This window comes from Suricata suricatta, chromosome 1, assembly GCF_006229205.1.
Source record: "Suricata suricatta isolate VVHF042 chromosome 1, meerkat_22Aug2017_6uvM2_HiC, whole genome shotgun sequence".
In the NCBI taxonomy this organism is placed as follows: domain Eukaryota; kingdom Metazoa; phylum Chordata; class Mammalia; order Carnivora; family Herpestidae; genus Suricata; species Suricata suricatta.
Window position 1 is genome coordinate 188,096,387 of NC_043700.1, and position 21,040 is coordinate 188,117,426.

At 48.9% G+C, this 21,040-nt stretch overlaps 1 protein-coding gene across 4 annotated transcripts in view; it reads left to right on the forward strand.

Moving 5' to 3' along the window:
- SLC2A9 (solute carrier family 2 member 9) overlaps window positions 1-21,040 on the forward strand; it is a 236,485-nt gene that overhangs the window by 65,009 nt on the left and 150,436 nt on the right. For all 4 annotated transcript variants that reach the window (XM_029948675.1, XM_029948667.1, XM_029948678.1 and 1 more), the window contains 2 exons: window positions 1,658-1,818; window positions 20,100-20,224. In XM_029948675.1, the coding sequence (XP_029804535.1) occupies window positions 1,658-1,818; window positions 20,100-20,224 (286 nt within the window). The remainder of the gene's footprint in view (window positions 1-1,657; window positions 1,819-20,099; window positions 20,225-21,040) is intronic.

Here is a 21,040-nt window from a genome sequence, read left to right on the forward strand (position 1 = left end):
TCTCTCCACCCCCCCTAGAAGAGACTACTGACCTGACATTTGCCATAATTCTTTGCTTTCCTTTGTATTTTATAATCTGTATGTAATTCCTCCAAAATTGTTTATGTTTTGTATATTTTGGATAGAAATATGGTATCTATTTTGTTATGGTACTCTTTTGTTTCTGGCTTATTTTGTTCAGTGTTGTATTTTGTGAGGTTTTACTGGTATGTGTTTGCATGTTGCTCTACTTCATGTTTGTGGCTGTGGTATTTTGTATGATGACTTTCCACGATTTGTTTATCCATTCTACTGTGGTGGGCATCTGGGTTCTTTCTGATTTGGGGCTATTATAAGCAATGCTACATGGACATTTGGGTAGATGTCCCAGGGCAGGTGGGAAGGAGATTTTAGAGGAATTTTCTAGAAATGGATTTGCTGGTTTCTAAGTTAAGGGCACCTTCAACTTTACTAGAGGATACCAAACTGGTTTCCACGGTAGTTGTAGAAATTCAACACAGTGCATGAGAGTTCACTGCTGGTCACTACTTGGTCTTACCAGACCTGTTAGATTTTAGCTTCCTTGGGATTGTGTGAGCTTCACCGCAGCACTCAGTACTGCTCCAAACGCTAGTGTGACCCTCCCAACAGTCCTGAGACTGGTGTCATCATTCCCACTTGGTAGATGAGGATGTCAAGGTCCAACTGGCTCAGATCATTAGTGCTCTGTTGGGCTGGGGTCCATGAATCCTGAACGTGTGCCTATTCTGCATGTCATATGCTGGCTCTGGTACCTGGTATCAGTGGATAGCTATGAGCATCCTGGGGGTGCAACTCCCTTGAGGAACTTGTGTTAAGTGCCATGACCTTAATCTTCGGTGCACATCAGAATCACCCCGTCACTATCCCATACCCATCGAATCAGAGCTGACGATGACAGAGATCTAGAGAATGCAAAATAGTATCTTGTTATGATTCTAATTTGCATTTGCCTGTTGACCAATGACATTGAGCACCATGTCATTAACTTACTGGTCATTGAATTTTCTTTGAGTCAGTTCAAGTCTTTTGCTCATTAATTGGGTTGTTTGTCTTACTGACTTGTTAGAGTTCTCCATGTATTGTGGATGTAAGTCCTTTATCGTTTGTGTGTTGCAGATACGTTATCTTAATCTGTAGCTTGTCTTTCCATTTTTTTTCAGAGTATCTTTTGGAGAATGAAACACTTTAATTTATATGAAACACAAATGAGCATTTTGGTTTTTCTTTTATGATTTTTTTTTGCATCCTGTATCTTTGTTGACCTCAAAGACAAAAATTTTCTCTTATATCAAGTATGCGTGTTTTTAACACACTTCCCAGTTGGTTCTGATGTGCACCAAAGTTGGAGAAACCCAGGTATAATCAGTTACTCTAGGTTTGGGGTCAGCCTTGAGTTTGACTTTCAAGTTGGCCATTTACTGAGCAAGTTACTTTGTCTCTCTGAGCTTCAGTTTCCCTATCTGCAGAATGAGGTAAAAATAGAGCCCCTCCACAAAATTGGCTGGAAGGGTTCAATGAAATAAAGCTCAAACAGACCTTAGCAAAGTGCCTAACATGCAGAAAATGCTCTGTAAAAGCTGTGTTTGTTTACAATGAGCAGCAGAATGGAATAACACGTTTCATTGTTTGTTTTCAGTACATCAAGTCCTTCTACAATGAATCATGGGAAAGAAGGCATGGACATCCAATAGACCAAGACACTCTGACCCTGCTCTGGTCTGTGACGGTGTCCATATTCGCCATTGGTGGACTCGTGGGGACGTTAATGGTGAAGCTGATCGGAAAGGTTCTTGGGAGGTCAGTGGGACATCCCTGCTTGGGGACCCCTCTGTGATGCTCACGGTGTGTCTGTATCATAGTTGGGATCCCAGAAGGCAACAGAATTCCACTCAGGCAGTCCAGCTGGGGAGATTTTTTTTTAATGTTTTTTATTTATTTTTGGGAGACAGAGAGAGACAGCGCAGGCAGGGGAGGGTCAGAGAGAGAGGGAGGTACAGATTCTGAAGCAGGCTCCAGGCTCTGAGCTGTCAGCACAGAGCCCGACTCAGGGTTTGTAGCCACAAACTGTGAGATCATGACCTGAGCTGAAGCTGGACACTCAACCGACTGAGCCACCCAGGCGCCCCAGCTGGAGAGATCTTAATGCCAGGAGGGCAAGGGGAGGAAATAGGGCACTTGAGGCTAAGGAGAAGTGAAGCTATGGACAATGGGCCGAGTTGTGGGGGGCTGTGTGGACAGGGCTACGTCAGAGTGTATCCAGACAGGGAGGGAGGAGGGGAGAAATACCCTGGCTTCTCTCTCCTCATGCCCTCCAACCCGCTGCCAGTGCCTCCCATTGGTCAAACCCAAGTAGAGGCCAGAAACGCCAGGAGCCTTTATTGGTGCAGTCCAGGAGGACCAGAACCCAGGGCTCAGAATAGGACGGGAAGGGAGGAGATGGAGGAGAGATCTGGCTGCAGGAGCAAATGGAGAAGAGTCATGCAGCATCTTAGAGACTCTTCCATGCACGACCATATGGATGTGCTTTGCAAAAAGTGGGAGCTCAGACAGTGTTTTGTTACGGGTCTGGATGATAACTTATTAAACCAGTCTCCTACGGATGGACCCTTAGGTTATTTCAAATCTTTCGTATTTACAAACACAGTATGGTTAAGTGTCAAACACTTCATGTTGAGATTTCCCATCCGGGGCATCTCTGGTCAGATCCACTTTACCTCCTGAGGTTCATGTCTCGCTTTTTTCTTTCCTATGAAGACTTCCCTGTGATCAGATTGATTTACCAATACATTTCCCCAAAATTTTCCTCTGTATCTTCGCTTGTAACTTCTTGGGGAGATATTGAGGTGTTAGTGGAAAAGTGGTATCTGTAGCATCCATGTCTGAACTTGACTCATGAGTCTTCCACTTTCTAGTTGTGTGCCTTTGACCAAGTCATTTAATGTATTTGAACCTCAGTTTCCTCCTCTGTAAAATGCAGGAAATGTTACAGGGACTAGAGAAAACGAATGGAGGCAGAGTAGTGCATTAGCAGGAGCTCAGTAAGTACAAGCTATTATTTACCGTATTACTCACCATCCTTCTCATTATCCTGACACCCATACATGGTAAGTACTCAACACATCTCCATATTGCACTGGCCTGAATTGGAGAGAAGACTCATCAGACCCCAGAAAATCTTTCCACTTGTCAGGGCTATAGAAACACTATTTTAAAAGGTGTTCCCCCTGCCCCCTTCCTTTCCAGTCGGCCTCACATCCGCATCAAGGAGTAAGTTAGAACTGGTGGTCTTGCTGAGCAGGCTTTCACAAGGCTGGGGCAGGAAGCCATCCTGAAAATGTGCATGTGGCGCTCAGGAAAGTCTGTGGTATCCATTGAGGCAGGGGAGGTGCTGACATTTTCCTTGTCCCCAAGGCCACTCCCAGGTGGTACCGAATGGGAACTCCGTACTCCAGAGAAGAGCAGCTGTGGCCGAGCAGAGGGAGGGACTGCCATTTTCTGTGCCTCTCCCCCGCAGCATTCCAGGCCCGCACACACAGGCTCTTATTTCATTTTCTCCCCTCTCTGGGGTCTTGGATAGGGGTTGGGGCCGAGAGCTTCCACGGTGCCTGAGCTCAGCTTGGGACCGACTCCACCGCATCATGAACCTTCCATTAGGCCAAGCAGATCTAAGTAGGGGTGTGCTGGCGATGGCTCTGTGAATCCTTGACTGTTTGACCACAGCTAAGTGACTGTCTCGCCCCGGACTGGCATCCATGGCCAGGGTCTGCGAGGCACTGTTGCTAAGCCCCTGGGCCAAGCTAGTTTCTAACCCCAGTCCTCTTGTCTGTTCTAGTCAGATGGAGTCAGCCCCGGCCCCAGGATTTGTGACCCGAGACATTTACCTGCCTTCTATCTGGCCACGGCACTTGCACCCCAAGGCTGCCCCATCAGAGGGCTCTGAACCCAGGCAGCTGGTACAGAGATGGCCACACTGCGGTCGGGGCAAGGTGCCGTGGCCCTGCAAGTCCTCACTCCCCAGCTGGCCAGGGTGTCATGTGGGCCTTGGCCAGCTCACCTCTCGGCCGCGCCTCTCCCACATTTACAGTGCAGGCCATGAAAGTGGCTGCGCAACTCCCAACAGTGTGCTGCAAAAACAAGCAAAAGGAATGGGAAAGAGATGCCGTGTTTGAAAAATACTAATTTTCTAAGCGAAGGAGGGGTTTTAGGCTGGAGAGAGATTCTGTCAGAAGATGTTGCTCCTTATGCCCTAGGCGGCTGCCAGTTCCGGTTTTCATATTGGGAACAGAAGTTGGGCTGGGGTGGACCTCAGCTTGCATGATAACTGTTGGGAGGAAAAGCAGCAAACGCGGAAGTCGGCTCCTGTTTCTTCCGCTCCTGCCACATACCTGTGCTCGCCCTCCCATACCTGATTTACGTCTACAGCTCCGTATTCTTGCTCCTGTTCTACCAGCCACGAATCTGAGGCCCTGAGAGGCCTTGGTGACAAAGAATGAGGCGGACCCAAAGTTCAGACCTGAGCCTGTGCTTTTCCCATTGCATGGGGTCTATTGAAACTGCTAGTTGATGCCTCGTTACTTGTCTCCAGGCGGGGGCTGCTGGGGGAGAATGAAGAGGCTGGCTTCATGTGCAAGATGGGGTGGGGTCCGAAGGAGGGGCTCACACACGTGACTGCTGGGGGGAATTGGGGTTGAGGGTCCTTGGAGTCAGGTGGGTCTGGTCACCAGCAGGCCCAGCAGGAGGCTGATCCTTGCTGGGCCACGATGAACTCTGTGACTTGGGAGAGGGGTGAGGATGGGGGACCATGAGGGGCCAGGAATGGCCTCTGGAGCCGAGGTACCCCCATTATCTCATCTCAGGGGTGCAGGTTCCTTGTCTCCTTGAGTCTCTGGCTTGGAGAATTCTGGTTGAATCCCCCCCTTCATTTGGGGTCATCCCTCCTCTGCTTACATGGCTCTAGTGACAGAGGCAGGATGGTGACATGTTGGTGTATGGATGCTGGCTAGAGGGTCTGTGATGCTCACGGCTCATGGGGCCATCAGTCACTCAAATTCTCCAAGCTTTGCTTTGTTAGTGGCAAGACGAAGTAAAGCAGTGGCCTGTGAAAGGGTTGTGAAAATGAAATGAGATGGTGGATATAAAGCATTCATCTCAGAGGTTGACAAGGAGTCTGTGCCCAGTCTGTGTTGGCTACTGTCATGGTCATCCCTGTCCCCGTCCTCATGAGCTGTTCCTGACGCATGTCATCTTGTCACTCAACAGAACCGGTCATGATTATGTGCTTCCAGTTGCACCAAAATTCACCGCTCTTTATACATATCACTGGATCTAGTTTTTCCCTCCAGAGCAGAGCAGAGCAGAGCAAATATGCAAAAAACCATAGGGAACCTCACACAGACTTTGAAATCGGATCCTCAGGCGTGTTCCTGAGCAAGCCATAAAACCACACCCATCCATGCAGTGACTGCTTTTGAACACCTGCTGGGTGCCAGGCACCGATGCTGGCACTTGGGCACCAGCGGCAAACAGCAGGGCCCGAGCCTGCTGCCTAGCTGTGAGCCATGCACTGTGCACATCATCATGGCTTCCAGAAGCCCGGTGGGTGGGTGGGTGGGCAGCAGAGGTACAAGAGGTGCAGTCTGAAACCGTAAAGTTTGGATGAGCACGTGCACCGGACGGAGCAGCTCCAAGGGTTGCAGGAGATTCTATGCACCAGCTGTGTCCTGTCACTCATGCCTGTGACAGGAACTCAAACCAAACTGGCCTTGGCCCAGAGAGAGCTAATTAGCTCATGTAACCAGAATATAACTCAGCTAAATCCACCGGTCTCTTCTCCCTGTCTCCCAGCTCTGCCTTGCTCTGTGTTGGCTTCATGCACAGGCTGTCTCTCCCCATGTGGGGGCAGGACAGCCCCGGCAGCTCAGGGCGACCCTGTACTTCTGCTCAGCACGCCAGCACACACTTCTTCCAGCAGCTCTAGTCAGTTCCCAGGCCTGAATCTCATTTACCTGTGTGAGGTTGCAAACCTGTGGGGCTTCTCAGCCAGGGGCACCGTGGCCCCAGCAGGGGACATTTAGTGACAGTATCTGGAGGGGTTTCTGGCTGTCACTGCTAGGGGGTGCTACCAGCATCGAGTGGGGGCCAAGCAGGCTGCAAAACATCCCACAATGCACAGGACAGGTCCCCACCACAAAGAATTTTTGGCCCCAAATGTTAACATTGGCCAAGATGAGAAATCCTCATGACTAATGCACTTGAAAGGTACCATATCAGGAGCCCGTTTCCTGGAGCCACAGTGGGGTGGGGATGGGACCCTGAGTGCAGGCAGGAATGTGTCTTGGAGGAAATCCCACCAGAAGAAGGATGATGGGTATTGTTTTGAGAGAGCACGCACGCGCACACGGGAGAGGGACAGAGGGCGACAGAGAATCTCAAGCAGGCTCTGTGCTCAGTGCAGGGTCCAATGCAGGGCTCGATCCCACGCCCCTGGGATCGTGACCTGAGTGGAAATCAAGAGCCGACACTCAGCTGACCGAGCCACGCAGGCGCCCCGGAGGACGGGTATTGAATAACCGGTACATCATTCCAGGCAGGTTCTCAGAAGTGCTATTTTTCTTTTTCTACTTCAGTATTTTAAAATGTATGTTTACTTTCTAAAAGTCAGAAGAAACACTAGCTCTCTAGGTGCCTGTTGTGGGAGGCTGCCATGCACATGGTAAGCCTGTACTAGGCTTGAACAACAGAAGTCTCTTCTCGCACAACTGGGGAGGCGGGAAGTCCAAGATCAGGATGGCAGGGGGGTTGGTTGCTCCCAAGTCTCTCTGGCTTGCACATGGCTCTCTTCTCACTGTGTTTTCACACGCCCTTTTTCCTTATGGGAGAGCAGGCCTGGTGTCTGTTCTTCCTGTTTGTTCCTGTTGGATTAGGGCCCTGCTCTTACAACCTCATTTAACCATAATCTCCTCCTTGAATGCCCTGTCTCCAGATATAGTCACATTGGGGGTTAGGGCTTCAACCGAGGAATCAGAACACAATTCCGTGCACAGTAGAACACATAACGCTGGTCACTGATCATCTCCTCTTTCAGGCTGGAACTGTCTGAAGAAGGTGAGTTCCCCAGAAGCAGAGCCTATGAGGGGGCTTGGGATACATGTGTTTTGTTGAGGGAGGGCTCTTCGGGAGTCCTCTTGACGGTGATGGGAGCAGAAGAGAGAAAAGGGGAAGAGAGCCAAGCGAGGCTGTGCTCTCAGGTCCAGTCGGGCTCGGCTGGCTGGCAAGGGTCTGGAGCATGAATCGTACCCTGGAGGGATCCTATCAGGGCACGGGGCCGCATTCTCTTCCCACCACCACCCAGCCACTGGCTGCAGGCTGCTCTGGAGGAGGGGATCATCTTCTTGGGTGGTCAGTCTTCTGGAGAAGGGTCAACCAGGAGCATTGAGCAGCCACAGGCACAGAGCAGGTGATGGGGGAAAGAGCTGAGGGCCAGAGAAATACCTGCTAGCTAGGACTCCTGGCACTCCACCCCCTTCTGCCAGCTTTGGAGCCTTGCCTGGCACCGTGAGGGTGGCAAGGACTCTGGGAGCAGGAAGCCGTCCTGGGGTTCATGCCAGATGGTAAGAAGAAAGACTGGGCATGGTGGATGTGGCCTTCAGGAAGACAGAGTTCAAACATCTCCGAGAGTCAGCCAACCCCAAACTCGCAGCGACTTTGGTACAAACTGTTTCTGCACAACCTGTTTGTCGGATTATAGACACGACCTATTTGTATTACAGATGCATGAGCCAGAGTGATGGTTCCAAGTCACTGAATCGTCAGTCTCGCCCCACACTGTCCACCACCACACGTCTATTGGAACCAAATACTGGCCTCCCCTGTCTGTTTCCCTCTGTTAAATCACTTAGCATTTGGGGCTGTAACCACTTACTCAGAGTTCTGTCTCTTCCCTGCAAGGGAAGCTCCTTGATGTGAGAACCACGTATATAAATGAGGCCCAGCAGCTGGCCAAGTCGCCTTAGGCAAGCAAGCTGGTTGGACAGATGGAAGGGTGGATGGAGGAATGCCTGATGCTTGAAGGTTTTTCTACCGTAACCTCCCAATGTGGCTGTGTTCTCCCGTTTGCATGCTTTCATTCACTCATGCACTTATTTTCCCAACAAGTATTTCTGGAGCGCTTGCTATGTGCCAGGCACTGGGGTGAACAAAGTGGACAGAGACCCTGGTCACAGCTCTCCTGGCAGAGGGTATAGTAAGGGTAAAGGCTGGGGGATGTCCAGCCTTGGCTTCTATGAAGACAAGTGAGACAGGATGTCAGCATGGCTGGGCCAAGTCAACGAGTAGAAAATGAAGCTAGAGAGAGGTCGCTGAGGTTGGATCCCAAGGGCCTTGTGGGGCAGGGTTGGGACTTGGGCTCTTGTTTAAGATGGGAAGTTTCTGGTGTGTTTTAAGAACTGGTCTGGTTTACAGTTTGAAAGGCTTGGTGTTACCAGTGGGTCTGGGGAGATTAGAGCACCTTGCACTACTAGGGTGAGATGATCTGGTTTGCACCAGGTTTGTAACAAGACGCAGTGAGAGGCAGTAGTTATTTTATGAGTTTTAGATATATTTTAGAGTAGAAAAAACAGGCCTCAGTGATGTATCATATGTGTGTGCGGGGGTGAGGGACAGAAATAAAAAACAATGCTAACATTTTTGGCCTGAGGAAGTGCAAGGATTTGTGGTGGGTTGCCCTCCCCCATGACCATCACCCCTTCCCCCCCTTCAGCCCTCAGTTCGTTCTCAGTATTCAATAGTCTCCCATGATTTGTGTCCCTCTCTCTCTCCAACTCTCTTTCCCCCTTCCTCTCCCTATGGTCCTCTGTTAGGTCTCTCCTGTTAGACCTGTGAGTGCAAACATACGGTATCTGTCCTTCTCTGCCTGACTTATTTCGCTTAGCATGACATCCTCAAGGTCCATCCACCGTCCTACAAATGGCCATGTTTCATTCTTTCTCATTACCATGTAGGACTCCATTGTGTATATATACCACAGCTTCTTGATCCACTCATCAGGTGATGGACACTTAGGCTCTTTCCATGATTTGGCTATTGTTGACAGTGCCACTATGAACATTGGGGTATATGGGTTCCCATGCATCAGTACTTCTGTATCCTCTGGGTAAATCCCTAGCAGTGCTATTGTTAGGGGTTTTTTGAGGTGGTAAGCCTTTGGGAAGAATAGGGTGGTTTTTTTGTTTATTTACTTTTGGGGGGCAGAGAGAGAGGGAGACACAGAATCTGAAGCAGGCTCCAAGCTCTGAGTTGTCAGGCACAGAACCTGATATGGAGCTTGAAGTCACAAATGGTGAGAGCATGACATGTGCTGAAGTCGGATGCTTAACTGACTGCGCCACCCAGATAACCCAAGAATAAGATTTTGGGAGGAAGGAGGAGAAATATTAGGAATTCAGTTTTGGGTATATTAACCTGGAATTGTCTGTTAGACTCCCTGGTGAAGGCGTGAAGTGTTTGCAACTTCTTAGGATTCACATGTTTTAGAAGAGATCATTGTTTTCATGGAAGAGAGAACAGAAAATTAAAGACGGAAATGGAGTACAATACAGAAGATCAAAAAACATAATTTATCACTAAAAATACATCAGCAGGGGTCTTATTTTGCACATATAGTGTAATATTAACTGAAGCTTATGACAAGGCTATTTTTCTTTAAAGGTTAACAATAGTCTGAGTAAGGTGCCTCTAACTAGGGAGGAAGTTTTAATTAGAAAATCTGCCCATTTACTGAAACCACAATCACCAAGTGGCATGAATAATAGGAAAACTAACTCCAGTCTCTGATCCATTTAGGTCAAGCAGTCAAGCGCACACATTTTCAAGTAGGGGAAGCAGGGTCCCAAAGACCACACAGCACTTCTGGCTGGATGGGCCCCAACAGTGAAGCAGGCAGTTGGATATATGAGTCTAGCACTGGGAGGCGAGCTCAGAGCTTGGATGTAAGTCTGGATGTCTTCAGTACATAGGTGAAACTTGTAGCCAGGACACAAGACACGGTCACCTAGGAAGTGCATAGAGGTCAAAGAAATAGGCTCAAGGGCTGAGGTCAGGAGTCCCCCAATCTTGAGAGGGTTGGGAAAATGATAAGAACCAGCCAGTGAGGTAGGAGCAGACCCACCACTGAGAGTTGGAAAACAAGTAGTGATCACCTTTGTCCAAATGAAGATGCAGCCTGAGCATTGGTGGATTTAGCAATGCAGAGATCTCCAGTCACCTGACAGGAGCTGTTTCAAGGGCACGATGGGGGAGACAGCCACTGGAATGGGTTTAAGAGAGAAGAATAACTTGAGACAATGAGTGTAGATGGGCATAGTTTCCTTTTAAGAGTGTAGATGTGTGTAGTTTTCTGTTTAACCACGTGTTAATGAGACATTCCAGCAGAGAGGAGAAAACTGGTGATCAAGGGCAAGAGATGAAACTTGCTGAAGGAATTTTCTTGTGCAGGTAAGCGGGGAGGGTGGGGAACTGGTAGGTAGTTGGAGGGATTGGCCTCAGATGGGAGTGAGACAGTATGTCCTTAGGAAGATGAGGGAAGACAGTGTGTGGGCAGAGAAGCAGGTAGGCTCATGCCGGTAGGTGGTGCGTGTGGAGGGAGCACGCGAATTCCTCTCCAGATTGCTTCTGCTTTCTCAGTGGAGTAGAAGGCAAGGACATCAGCTGAGAAGGAGGATAAGGGGGTTTGAAGAGAGAGACGATGTATGAAATAGTCCTCTAGGAGAGCAGGACATTGAACACACCGGAGAACTGTAGAATGGTTGCTAGGAGGCCCCAAAGCCCACTTGAGATGAGTGGTCAGGAATTTCAAGAGACACCAGTCAATGTAGTTCAGGTTTTTCTCCAGCCAAGCTGAGCTCTGTGGTGCATGTGTGAGGTAGGTCGAGAGCTAATCAGGATTAGGTTTGTCAGGCACATATGACGAAGGCAGGTGGGTCAGCGGGCCAAGGAGCTGAGGATGTGATGGCTATTTAAAATGGTGGACCATGGAATTCAGGCCAAGTAAGCAGAATGGACAGACACAAGGAGGGTAACGATTAGCAGAAACAAGATATGATCTTGGTTTATAGGCCAAGCTAGGCTACAGAATTGTTGGAAGGGAGGGTGATGGAAGCCATATCTCCAGAGGTTCCCCAATTTGCTAATCCCTTACAAAAGTAACTTCTAAATTCCCTGTATCTTCTACCACTGGTCCTGTGTGATTGAGTTAAAGCAGGACATGGCAGAAGCTCTCACATTCCCCCCGAGCCTTCTCTTGTCTAGGCTCAGTATGCTGAGTGCTTTGACCGTTTCTCCAGTGACATGCTCTCCACTCTCCCCATCACTTTATCACCCTTCCTCATATTTGGCCCCTTCTGCCAGGAGCTGATGATCTTCTGGGCTGCCCACGAAGTTTCCGCACCACGGGAAAGCTCAGAACAGTGAGTCCACTGTCCCGGGTGGGGTTGTCAGGAGTCACTGGAGTTCTGTGCTCAGAAATGGCATGTCCTGGTCTCCCTTGTTTCTGTTGTCATGTTCATCCCTGGGGAAAAATGGAAACACAATCACTAAACTCCACATCTCTGAACCTGAGTGAGTCAGCATTGCAAATCATTTGAAGTAAGGTTTCCATCCTCACGGGGACACTGTCAGGCTGGGGGTTATTTTGGGAAGGAATATATTAATATGAGGAACTTGCTTAGAGGGTGTGTGGCCCTGTTTACAAATATTTAAAGTCAGACCTAAGTATGATTTTAACATCTCTGCATAGCACAAAATACACCACGGTATCTAGTGCAGGACCTCAGGCCAGAGCACTCAGTGGCACCCTTGACTCTTCTTTCTCCCTACCTCCGTCCAGTCCACCTGTAAATCCCATCAACTGTCTTCAAAACACACTGGGCTCTGACCACGTCTCACCACCTTCACTGCTACCGTCCTGGCAGGAATAACTATTGGCACTTGCATGGTCCACTGCAAGAGCTTCCCAGCCAGTCTCCCTGCTTCCGCACTTACTTCTGCAACTCATGGTCAACAGAGAAGTCTACGTGATCTTGTTAATGTAAGACGTCAGTCAGGCCATGGCATCCCTTTCCTTAGAAGCTTCCAGTGGCTGCCCATCTCTCTCCAGCTGGGAACGCAAGTTGTTATGGAGGCTCCTACAAGACCCTATTGAGCTCCCCCTCCTGTCTCTCTACCTTCACTTCTACTATTTGTTTTCCTGCCGCCTCTGCCTCCAGCCGTGCTGGCCTCACTGGGGTACCTGAAAGTAGCCCATGTCTGACTGTTAGTACAGGATTGCCAATATCCATGTGGCTGGTCTGTGTTCCTTCTTCAAGTCTGTGCTTAGATGTCACCTTCCCAGATGTCTCTCTGAGTAAAATTCCTCCCCTCCCCACATTAACTTTCTCTATAGCATTTGTCTTTTACTCGTTTAATGAGAACATAGGAGTAGGGACTTGGTCATGATGGCAGCTAGACGCCAGAACTTAGAATGCCGTGCAGCACTCAGTCCAAACTCAGACGTTGTGTGGAGTGCATGAATGTCGTGCACATGTTGAATGTTGAATGAGTGACTGAAGTTGAAAGAATGAATGACTGAGTAAATATGGCAGTGCCATTGTGGGGAACTTAGTGTCAGGGTGACTGGAATGCTAAACCTCCCATTTCATTGTATGTGAACTTGACCAAGTACTCAAGTTCTAGATCTATTTCCTCACATGGGACACGGAGTGGCAAGATTACCTAATTCATAAGGTGTCCAGTGAGTATAAAGTATTTAAAGTATAGTAAGTACCAGTGAATGTTAGCTATCACCATGGATTTTGTTCCCTTTTTAGTTTATTGAGGCTCCACCTAAGTTCTAGGTGGCATCCTAAGCACTTTCCATAAATCACCTGCTTCTTATAGGAGACTTAAAAGGTAGACATTGTTATATCCATTTTACAGGTGTGGAAACCAAGGCCCAGAGAGGGTAGGAAACCTGCCCACGGTTGTTCAGTTAGCATGTGGCTGGGCTGTCCAAGAGGAAATAGGATTGGAGGTAGATTCAGGAGAACAGTGTTTGTCCTGCCCACAGACCTAGAAGCTAAAGTAAGGCTCAGAACAGGCCAGAGCTGGGCCACTTGGAAACCCAGCTCGACATCTAGAATTTACTCCATCAATTATGCAACAACTTTGTATGCGGCACCTGCCAGGAACTGTGCCAGGAACTGGTTTAGTGGCTGGGGCCACAGTGACAAGACAAAATCTCTGCCCACATGGAGCTTCTACTCCAGTAGGAGCATATGCCAACACAAAGACAAAAAAATACATAGGCTAAACTCCTGTGTTGTGGAGGCTGCAAAGAAAATAGAAAGGAGATAGGATTGTGGGGGGTGGGCCCTGCAGCTGCGGGGAGTAGCCACATCAGATAGTGTTGGAGGTGACATTTAAATCACTTTAGTGAGACCAGACCTGTACAATGCATCGAGGGGCACCCACAACAAGGGTCATGAGTCAGGAAGCTGCCCGGCACACCAAGAGATGGCAGGAAGCCTAGTGAGCACGAGGCATGAGTATTAGATGGTGTGGCCAAGACCTTCTCATGCAAGGTTGTATAGGCCCTGGCGAGGAGTCATCCCAAATGCAGTGGGAAGCCACTAGAAGGTTTTAGGTAAGGGGCAGGTGTCAGTGTTGCTTTGGAAGGGTCACTCTGGCTGCTCTGTGGACCATGAGTCCTGTGGCAGGGCAAGAGTGGAAGTGGGAGCCGCAGGCTCCTGGGTCGCCCGTGAGACGCGGTGGCCCGCACGACTGCCGGACTGTGGACCAGAAGCGAAAGAGGTTCTCTGCTCGGGGATATACTCTGGAGGAAGCAGCAGAGGTGGGACGCAGTGATGCAAGGAGGGAGGAAAGTAAGAGATAGAGTATTATTCCCAGAGTTTTAGTCTAAGCCACTAGGAAGGTGGAGGTTCTATTTACTCAGATGGGGAAGACTGTGGAAAGAGGGGTTTCAATGCTTTTGTGGGGGACGGTTAGCAGTGGAGATGCAAGAGTTCTTTTTCTTTAAATGTTTTTTAATTTATTTTTGAGAGACAGAGAGACAGCACGAGCAGGGGAGGGTCAGAGAGAGAGGGAGATACAGAATCTGAAGCAGGCTCCAGGCTCTGAGCTCTCAGCACAGAGCCTGATGTGGGGCTCGAACCCACGAATCATGAGACCATTAACTGAGCCGAAGTCGGATGCTTAACCAACTGAGCCACCCAGGCGCCCCCTGTTGTTTTTTTTAAGGTTTATTTATTTTTGGAAGAGAGAGCACAAGCAGGGAAGGCAGAGAGAGAGAGAGAGGGAGACACAAAATTCTAAGCAGGCTCCAGGCTCCGCGCTGTCAGCACAGAGCCAGATGTGGAGCTTCAACCCATGAACTGTGAGATCATGACCTGAGCCAAACAAAGTCAGACGCTTAATCAACTAAGCCACCCAGGTGCCCCAAGAGTTCTGTTTTGTTTTTATTTTATTTTGTTTTAAAGTTTGTTTATTTATGTTGAGAGAGAGAAAGCATGCACACATGCGCCTGGGAGTGAGGAAGGACAGAGAGAGAGAGAGGGAGAGGGAAAATCCCAAGCAGATTCCATAGACAGTGCAGAGCCTGATGTGGGGCTGGAACTCACCACCCTGAGATCATGACCTGAGCTGAAATCAAGAGTCGGATGCTAAACCAACCAAACCACGCAGGTGCCCCAAGAGTTCTATTTTATAGCTACATGGCCTCAGAGGCCTGCTGGCCATGCAGGGGGCAATGCCTAGGAGGCAGCGAGGTACGTTAGTCTGGACTGAGATGAGTCCCGGCCAGAGATATAGTTGGGATTGTCATCAGTTAAGGTCACAGGACTGGGCGAAGTCACCCAGGGAGGGAGTGGAGAGAGAGGACAGATGAGGCTCAACACTGAGAGGGGGAGGCTGGTAGGGACAAAACAGGACAGGGCATGATCCCAGATGTCCCGGAGAAGACTGTTTCCAGAAAGAGTGCACGGTTGTCTGTATCACATGCTGCTGGGAGGCTGTACGGTGGCCGGGGAGGGGTGCGGGGGGAAGAGCTGTCAGTGGTGTTTGTCAAGGTGCGTGATCCTGATGGTCAAAAGGGAGTCTCCACAGAGCGGTGGCAATGATCCAGTCAGAGAGGGACAAGGACAGAAAGGAAGGTGAGCAGATGGGAGTCTTCCAGGAATTTCCCTCTAAAAAGGAAGCAGGAAGCGGAGATAAGGGACAGCTGCAGGGGGCTGGCGGCCAAGAGAGACGCCAACGGTCCCCGTGCTCCTATGGAAACGGTGGAGTAGACGAGGGATGGATTCTTCTGGTGGCGGACCGCCAGCGTGCAGGAGACTGATGCAGCTTACCTCCGGGGGGGCTATAGCCAAATGCAGGTGGACGGCGAACTTGGTGCAGGAATGGAGGTAGAGTGGGGTGGGGGGTGAGGTGGTCCCCACCTGTGACACCTCCACCTCCTCCTCTGTGAATTGTCCAGCTCACGAACCCTGCCAGCTACAGGTGTGAAAGATGAAGAGAATGAAATGAGATAATTCATGTAAAGCCATGCTCTTTCTAGACTCTTCTAAAGGTCTCTGTGGAGTCTGCATCGAGGACTGGGATTCTCTAGGGGCGGACCCATGAGTCTCTCTTCTTATGTGATGTTGGTGAATTGATGAGCAGCCAGCCTAGAGAACCACTGAGTAATGCCGGTATCATTGCCGCGAATACTGTTACTATCATCCTAGCATCAAGTTTAACTGGAGTAGGAGCCCGGGGGCCGAGGTCTGACTCCTGATCAAGCCCTTTATTTCTCACTGTCTACGGATCATGGAACATGCTGTCTTGTCCCACATCCAAGAACCCCGAGTCTGGCCTCAGCCTTCCTGTCCTGCCCCCCTCTTTCATCAGCCTCGTCACGGCCTTGACTTACACCGGACTCCTCACCCATGGAGGTTTGGGCTGTGAGGCCTCCAGGAGTAGAGCTGGGGCCAGAGATGTTGGGAGAAAACACTTTGTCACACACGAGCCACTACCACACCCGGGATGGAAGGCAGAGGCAGCATTGCTGGGGCCCCCAAGCCAGGCCCACTCAGCGGAAGTGAGCGAGATGGCTGGGGCCACAGCGAGACAGCTGGGGCCTAGGAGCAGACGCACCTGCCAAAGTGGGAGCAGGGCGATAGGGTGATGCCCAGCCTCTCCTCTTCCCCACAGAAGACAACATCAGGCCCCCTCATGGGCCAATCCTGCAGGGGGCTGGGAAGCAAAAGGGTCTGGGAAATGTAGTTCTAGTTCCTTTCGCAGAACAGAGAAAGGATCCCGGGATAGCCAGGCAACTGACAGATACAGTTACCACTTACATACTGTCAGCCTCAATTTCTTTATCTCTAATTGATTTCTGTGTGGCGGTTTACTTTTCTGTGTGCCTAACTAGATTTAAAGCCCATGAGACTCAGGACAGGGATAACTTACTCCCAATGGCAAGCCCTGGGTCTTGCACTAAGTGTTTGCTGAGCGGATGTGCCCGCAAAAGCCCTCACCCCCGTGAGGCTTCCCACCACTGCCCTGCTTTCTTCTTAAGTCTGACCTGTCCGTTCCCAAGCAGACTGAAAGGAAAGGCCATGAGCACTGCATAAACATGGGCCACCAGAGTATTCTCGTTGTGCTTTGAGCCTCACTAATAACAAAACTAGTGCCCTGGGGTTCATCTTCTTGAATCCTAAGCCTGCGACCTTCTGCATCAGAATACAAGGTCAGGGGCGCCTGAGTGGCTCAGACAGTTAAGCATCCAACTTCAACTCAGGTCATAATCTCACAGCTCATGAGTGTGAGCCCTGTGTCAGGCTCTGTGCTGACAGCTTAGAGCCTAGAGCCTGCTTCTTATTCTGTGTCTCCCTCTCTCTCTGCCCTGCCCCTTCCCTGCTTGTGCTCATTCTCTCTCTCTCTCTCTCTCTCTCTCTCTCTCTCTCAAAAATAAAGTTTAAAAAAAAGAATAAAGGAGGTCAGTCTTGATGGGAATTTCTGTTTTAAGCCTTGGCTAAATCATAATTTTCCCCTCATCATGGCATCCACTTAAATTAACTTTTTGACAGTGAGATTGTATTTATATTTTGAATAATTAATATACTCATATGGCATAACTTTCAGAAGGACAAACAAATGTAAAGTAGAAAGCTTCCATTGTATTTCTGTCCCCCAGCCAATCAGATCATCTTCCTGGAGGCAACCTGTGATACTAGGTTTTGTGTATCTTTCCTAAATTTGTGTCTATTTTTGCATGTGCACACACACACACACACGCACACACACACACACACTTCTTTATCACACATTGTTGTTTATTCTATGCAAAGTTCTGTACCTTGTTCTTTACACCTAACAATATATCTTGGAGATCTTCCTGTATCAGAATATAGAAAGCTACATCTGCTTTAATGTCTACATAATGTATCATTATATAGGTGTATCATAATTCATTTAAATAAGGGACATTTGGGCATTTTCAGTTCACATTATAAAAGGTGTTGTAATGAGCAGTCTTCATACCATCATGACTGAGCTGCAAAAGTGATTAGCTTTGGGATTCTCCAAGAAGATGTGGGAAGGGGGAAAAAGTTTAATGGAAAGTTTGAGATAAATAAGAAATAGTGGAAAAAGCCCGGGCCTGGAATTTAATGGCTCTAACTCACAAAAGTAGTAACAAAGTCCCCTTTCAAATCCCTAGCTTCTTCCAATTTACGAAACAATTTAATATTTGTTAACTCAATGAGTTGTTAGGGAAAAAAATATCCTGTGAGAAGCTATAATGTTTTTTTCCAGCTCTTAATTCACTAATTGTATGACCCAAATTTCTAATTTGTCTGTATCCTGGTTTACTTACCTATAAAATAAGGATAATAAATGCCTCATGGGATCATTTTGAGCAGCAAATGAGCTACTCATGTAAAGTGCTTAGAACAGGGTTTATCACAGAGCAAGAGTTCAGTAAGCGTGAGCTATTGTGATCATTCTGTAAGTGAGGAAAGGAAAACACCGAGCAATAAAGTACAAAGTCACCTAGCTCATAAAATATACAACTGGTGCAGGGACCCAGGTCTCCAGGCCCCCAAACAAATCACGCTTCTCCACCATGAGGTCTTAGAGAAATGTTAAAGGAAGAGACACAGAAGTCTTGGCACAGAGCAGCTATAGGAATAATTGCCATAGGAATATGGCTGACCTTGTTCAAGTGGAATTAGTTCAACCTCACATCTGGTGCTGTAGTTCACCAAGTCAAAGCTGTCATCATGTATAAGAAGCATCGTTACATGAAATGCAGAGAAGAAAGGAAAGCAGGAAGGAAGAAAGGAAGAGGGAGGATTAGGAGAAAAGGAAGGAAGGGAGGGAGAGAGGAAAGAAGGAAAGGGGAAGGAGGGATAGGAGGAAAGGAAGGTAGGCAAGGAAGGGAGATGGAAGGAAAGGAATGGGAAGAAAGAGAAATGGAGAGCCTACTAATTAAAGCTATAGGACACTGTGCTGTTTATCAGACTATTGTCTCTCAGCTCCAGACCTACCCTTGATGCTCTGCTCTGTGATGCAGGGCTGGGACCTGCGTGCCTCATCTGCCTTTCGATAAGAGGTGCACAAGAGCCGCACTAGAGGAGGAGGGACAAGGGACTTGGTCCTGTTGGTTTGGCTGAATTTTCTGCAAGTCCCAGCAGTGAGTCTAGTTCCCAGCCTTTGTCTACACCTCAGAACACTGTACCCCTCAGAAGAACAGCCCCAGCAGTCCAATGCCCACCCTTGAAGATAAGCCAGGTCTTGAGGGCCCCTCTTCCAAGCCCTCAAGTGTCAGCACCACATGAGCATCACCCCCCTTCAGAGATCCCCCTTTTGGCAACTGAGTTCCCCAATGCCTGCTTAGCTAACTCCCTATGTTAAATTCTCTCTGTTAAAATCACTAGAGTGGTTTCCATTTTCCTGCTTCAACTCTGACTCATAGATTTTAAGTCATATCTTGACTTCGGAAATGTGAAGTGAATGTCTTAGAGTTGAAGAAATACAGTAGTGCATTAGGGAATTCATAGAATGTGACACTGCCTTTGAAGGTGACCTAACTAGCCCCAGTGGTGAAACCAGGAGGGGAAAGTGCCTTGCTCAGGGTCACACAACCAAAAGTGGCAGTAGGGACCAGTGGGGCTCGGGCCCCTAACCCTGACCCTTAGACCAATGTTCTTTCCACTGTGCCTGAGTCTCACTCCACTGACCCTTCTGAAGGGCATGACCTCCATTCCTGGGATGGATAGGTCGACATCCTCAGGGTGGCCTCCTCTGCCAGAGTCCAGCTCTGGCAGGTCCAGGGTTCCCCTGAAGGATGGATGGTATCAGTGAAAAGGAGGGAGAGAGCCTTGGCTTCTTTCTGATCACCAGGCAGGCATCTCTGCATGGACCAGAGAGTCAGCTTTATTTATTGAAAAAATGTCTGGGGTACAAAACAGAAGTGGCAATTGCCTTAGACAATAATTTCTGATAACAAATTCTTTGGTATGTAAAATTTTCCAGAACATAGATTGGTGGAAGACTCATGCATAATCTTTACCAACAGAGATTGAAGTAAGTGACTAGATGTTTATCACTTGGGGAAGGAAGGGGTCTTTAGCACTCAAATACAAGGCAATGTTTTTAGCATAGCAAAGGCAATAGTTAGTTCTTTTGTGAACAGGGGTCAATAGCCTGTTTTCTGAGGAAAAGAAAAATAGGTTTTCTCAGGAAATGTAACATTTGCTCCTATAATCACAAAAGAAGAAACTCCTATAGCAAGTTTTTTCACAAGGTACTATTCACATATTTTTAGCATCAGAAGGCTACTCGCTCCTGATATCAGTCAGTCAGGCACCTTGGAGATCAGTGCTCAAGCAGAAATTGAGTGAGGGTTGAGTGAGTGTAGACACAGGTTGCCATCTGACGGTGGGAGGCCTTGAAAACCCACCTTGCCTCAGTATTTTTCCTCTACTTATGAGTTCAGAGAGACCCAGCTTTCCGTAATCCTCATCAAAACACTCCTTTCTTTCCAGGAAGTACACTCTGCTGGTCAACAATGGGTTTGCAATAACTGCTGCCTTGCTGATGGCCTGTTCTCTCCAGGCAGGAGCCTTTGAAATGCTCATCCTGGGACGATTCGTCATGGGCGTGGACGGAGGTGAGCCTTAACCGCGGCAAGGCCGGAGGCGGTGCGGTGGGGTCGCACTTGGCACACTAAAGGGAGCGTGAGGAGGCCAGCGTGGCTGGTGCTTGGTGAGCTGGGGGAGAGTGGCTGCAGATGAAGTTGACAAGGGGCCGGTCAGATCACGTAGGGCGTTGTAGGACGTGGGCCGAGGGCGATGGGAAGCCAGGGGAGGCTTGAGAGGAATGTGACGTGAGCTGGTTGTTTCCGTAAGATTCCTCCTGCTTCGGCGTAGAGAGGAGTGTAAAGGAGGGCAGGCGTGGGATCGGGAGCCGGTCGTCCAGGGGAGATAGCTCTGGTGGGGTAAGATGGCAGCCGCCAGGTGCGGCCGGCTGCTGGCTGGGGGGTGTCAGAGCAGGGGCCTCGAAATATACTGGTAAAACCAGCCGACTGACCACCAACCAACCAACCAATCAACCAACCAACCCTGCTTTTTTTCTAACTATTGGGAGTGGGGAAGGTATTGCTTTTAGGCATCTGTGGAAAGATTACAAGCTTTGGGATCAGAAACCTCTGTGTGTGCATCTGAGCTCTGCCGCTTGCCGATTACGGACTTCAGACAAGGTGCTTAATGGCTCTAGCCTTGGTTTCCCCATCTGTAAAATGGAAATAACACCTGCTTTGAAGGGCTGCCATAGGGCTGACGGGACGCCATGTACACATATAAACTCTGCCAAACCCATGAGCTCGCTAAAGGCTCACTCCCTTTCTTGCTGATCCTTGCACACTGCCGGCACCAGGCTCTGGGAATGAGCTGAATAACAGGTGAGCCTCAGGCAGAGGTGAGCAGGA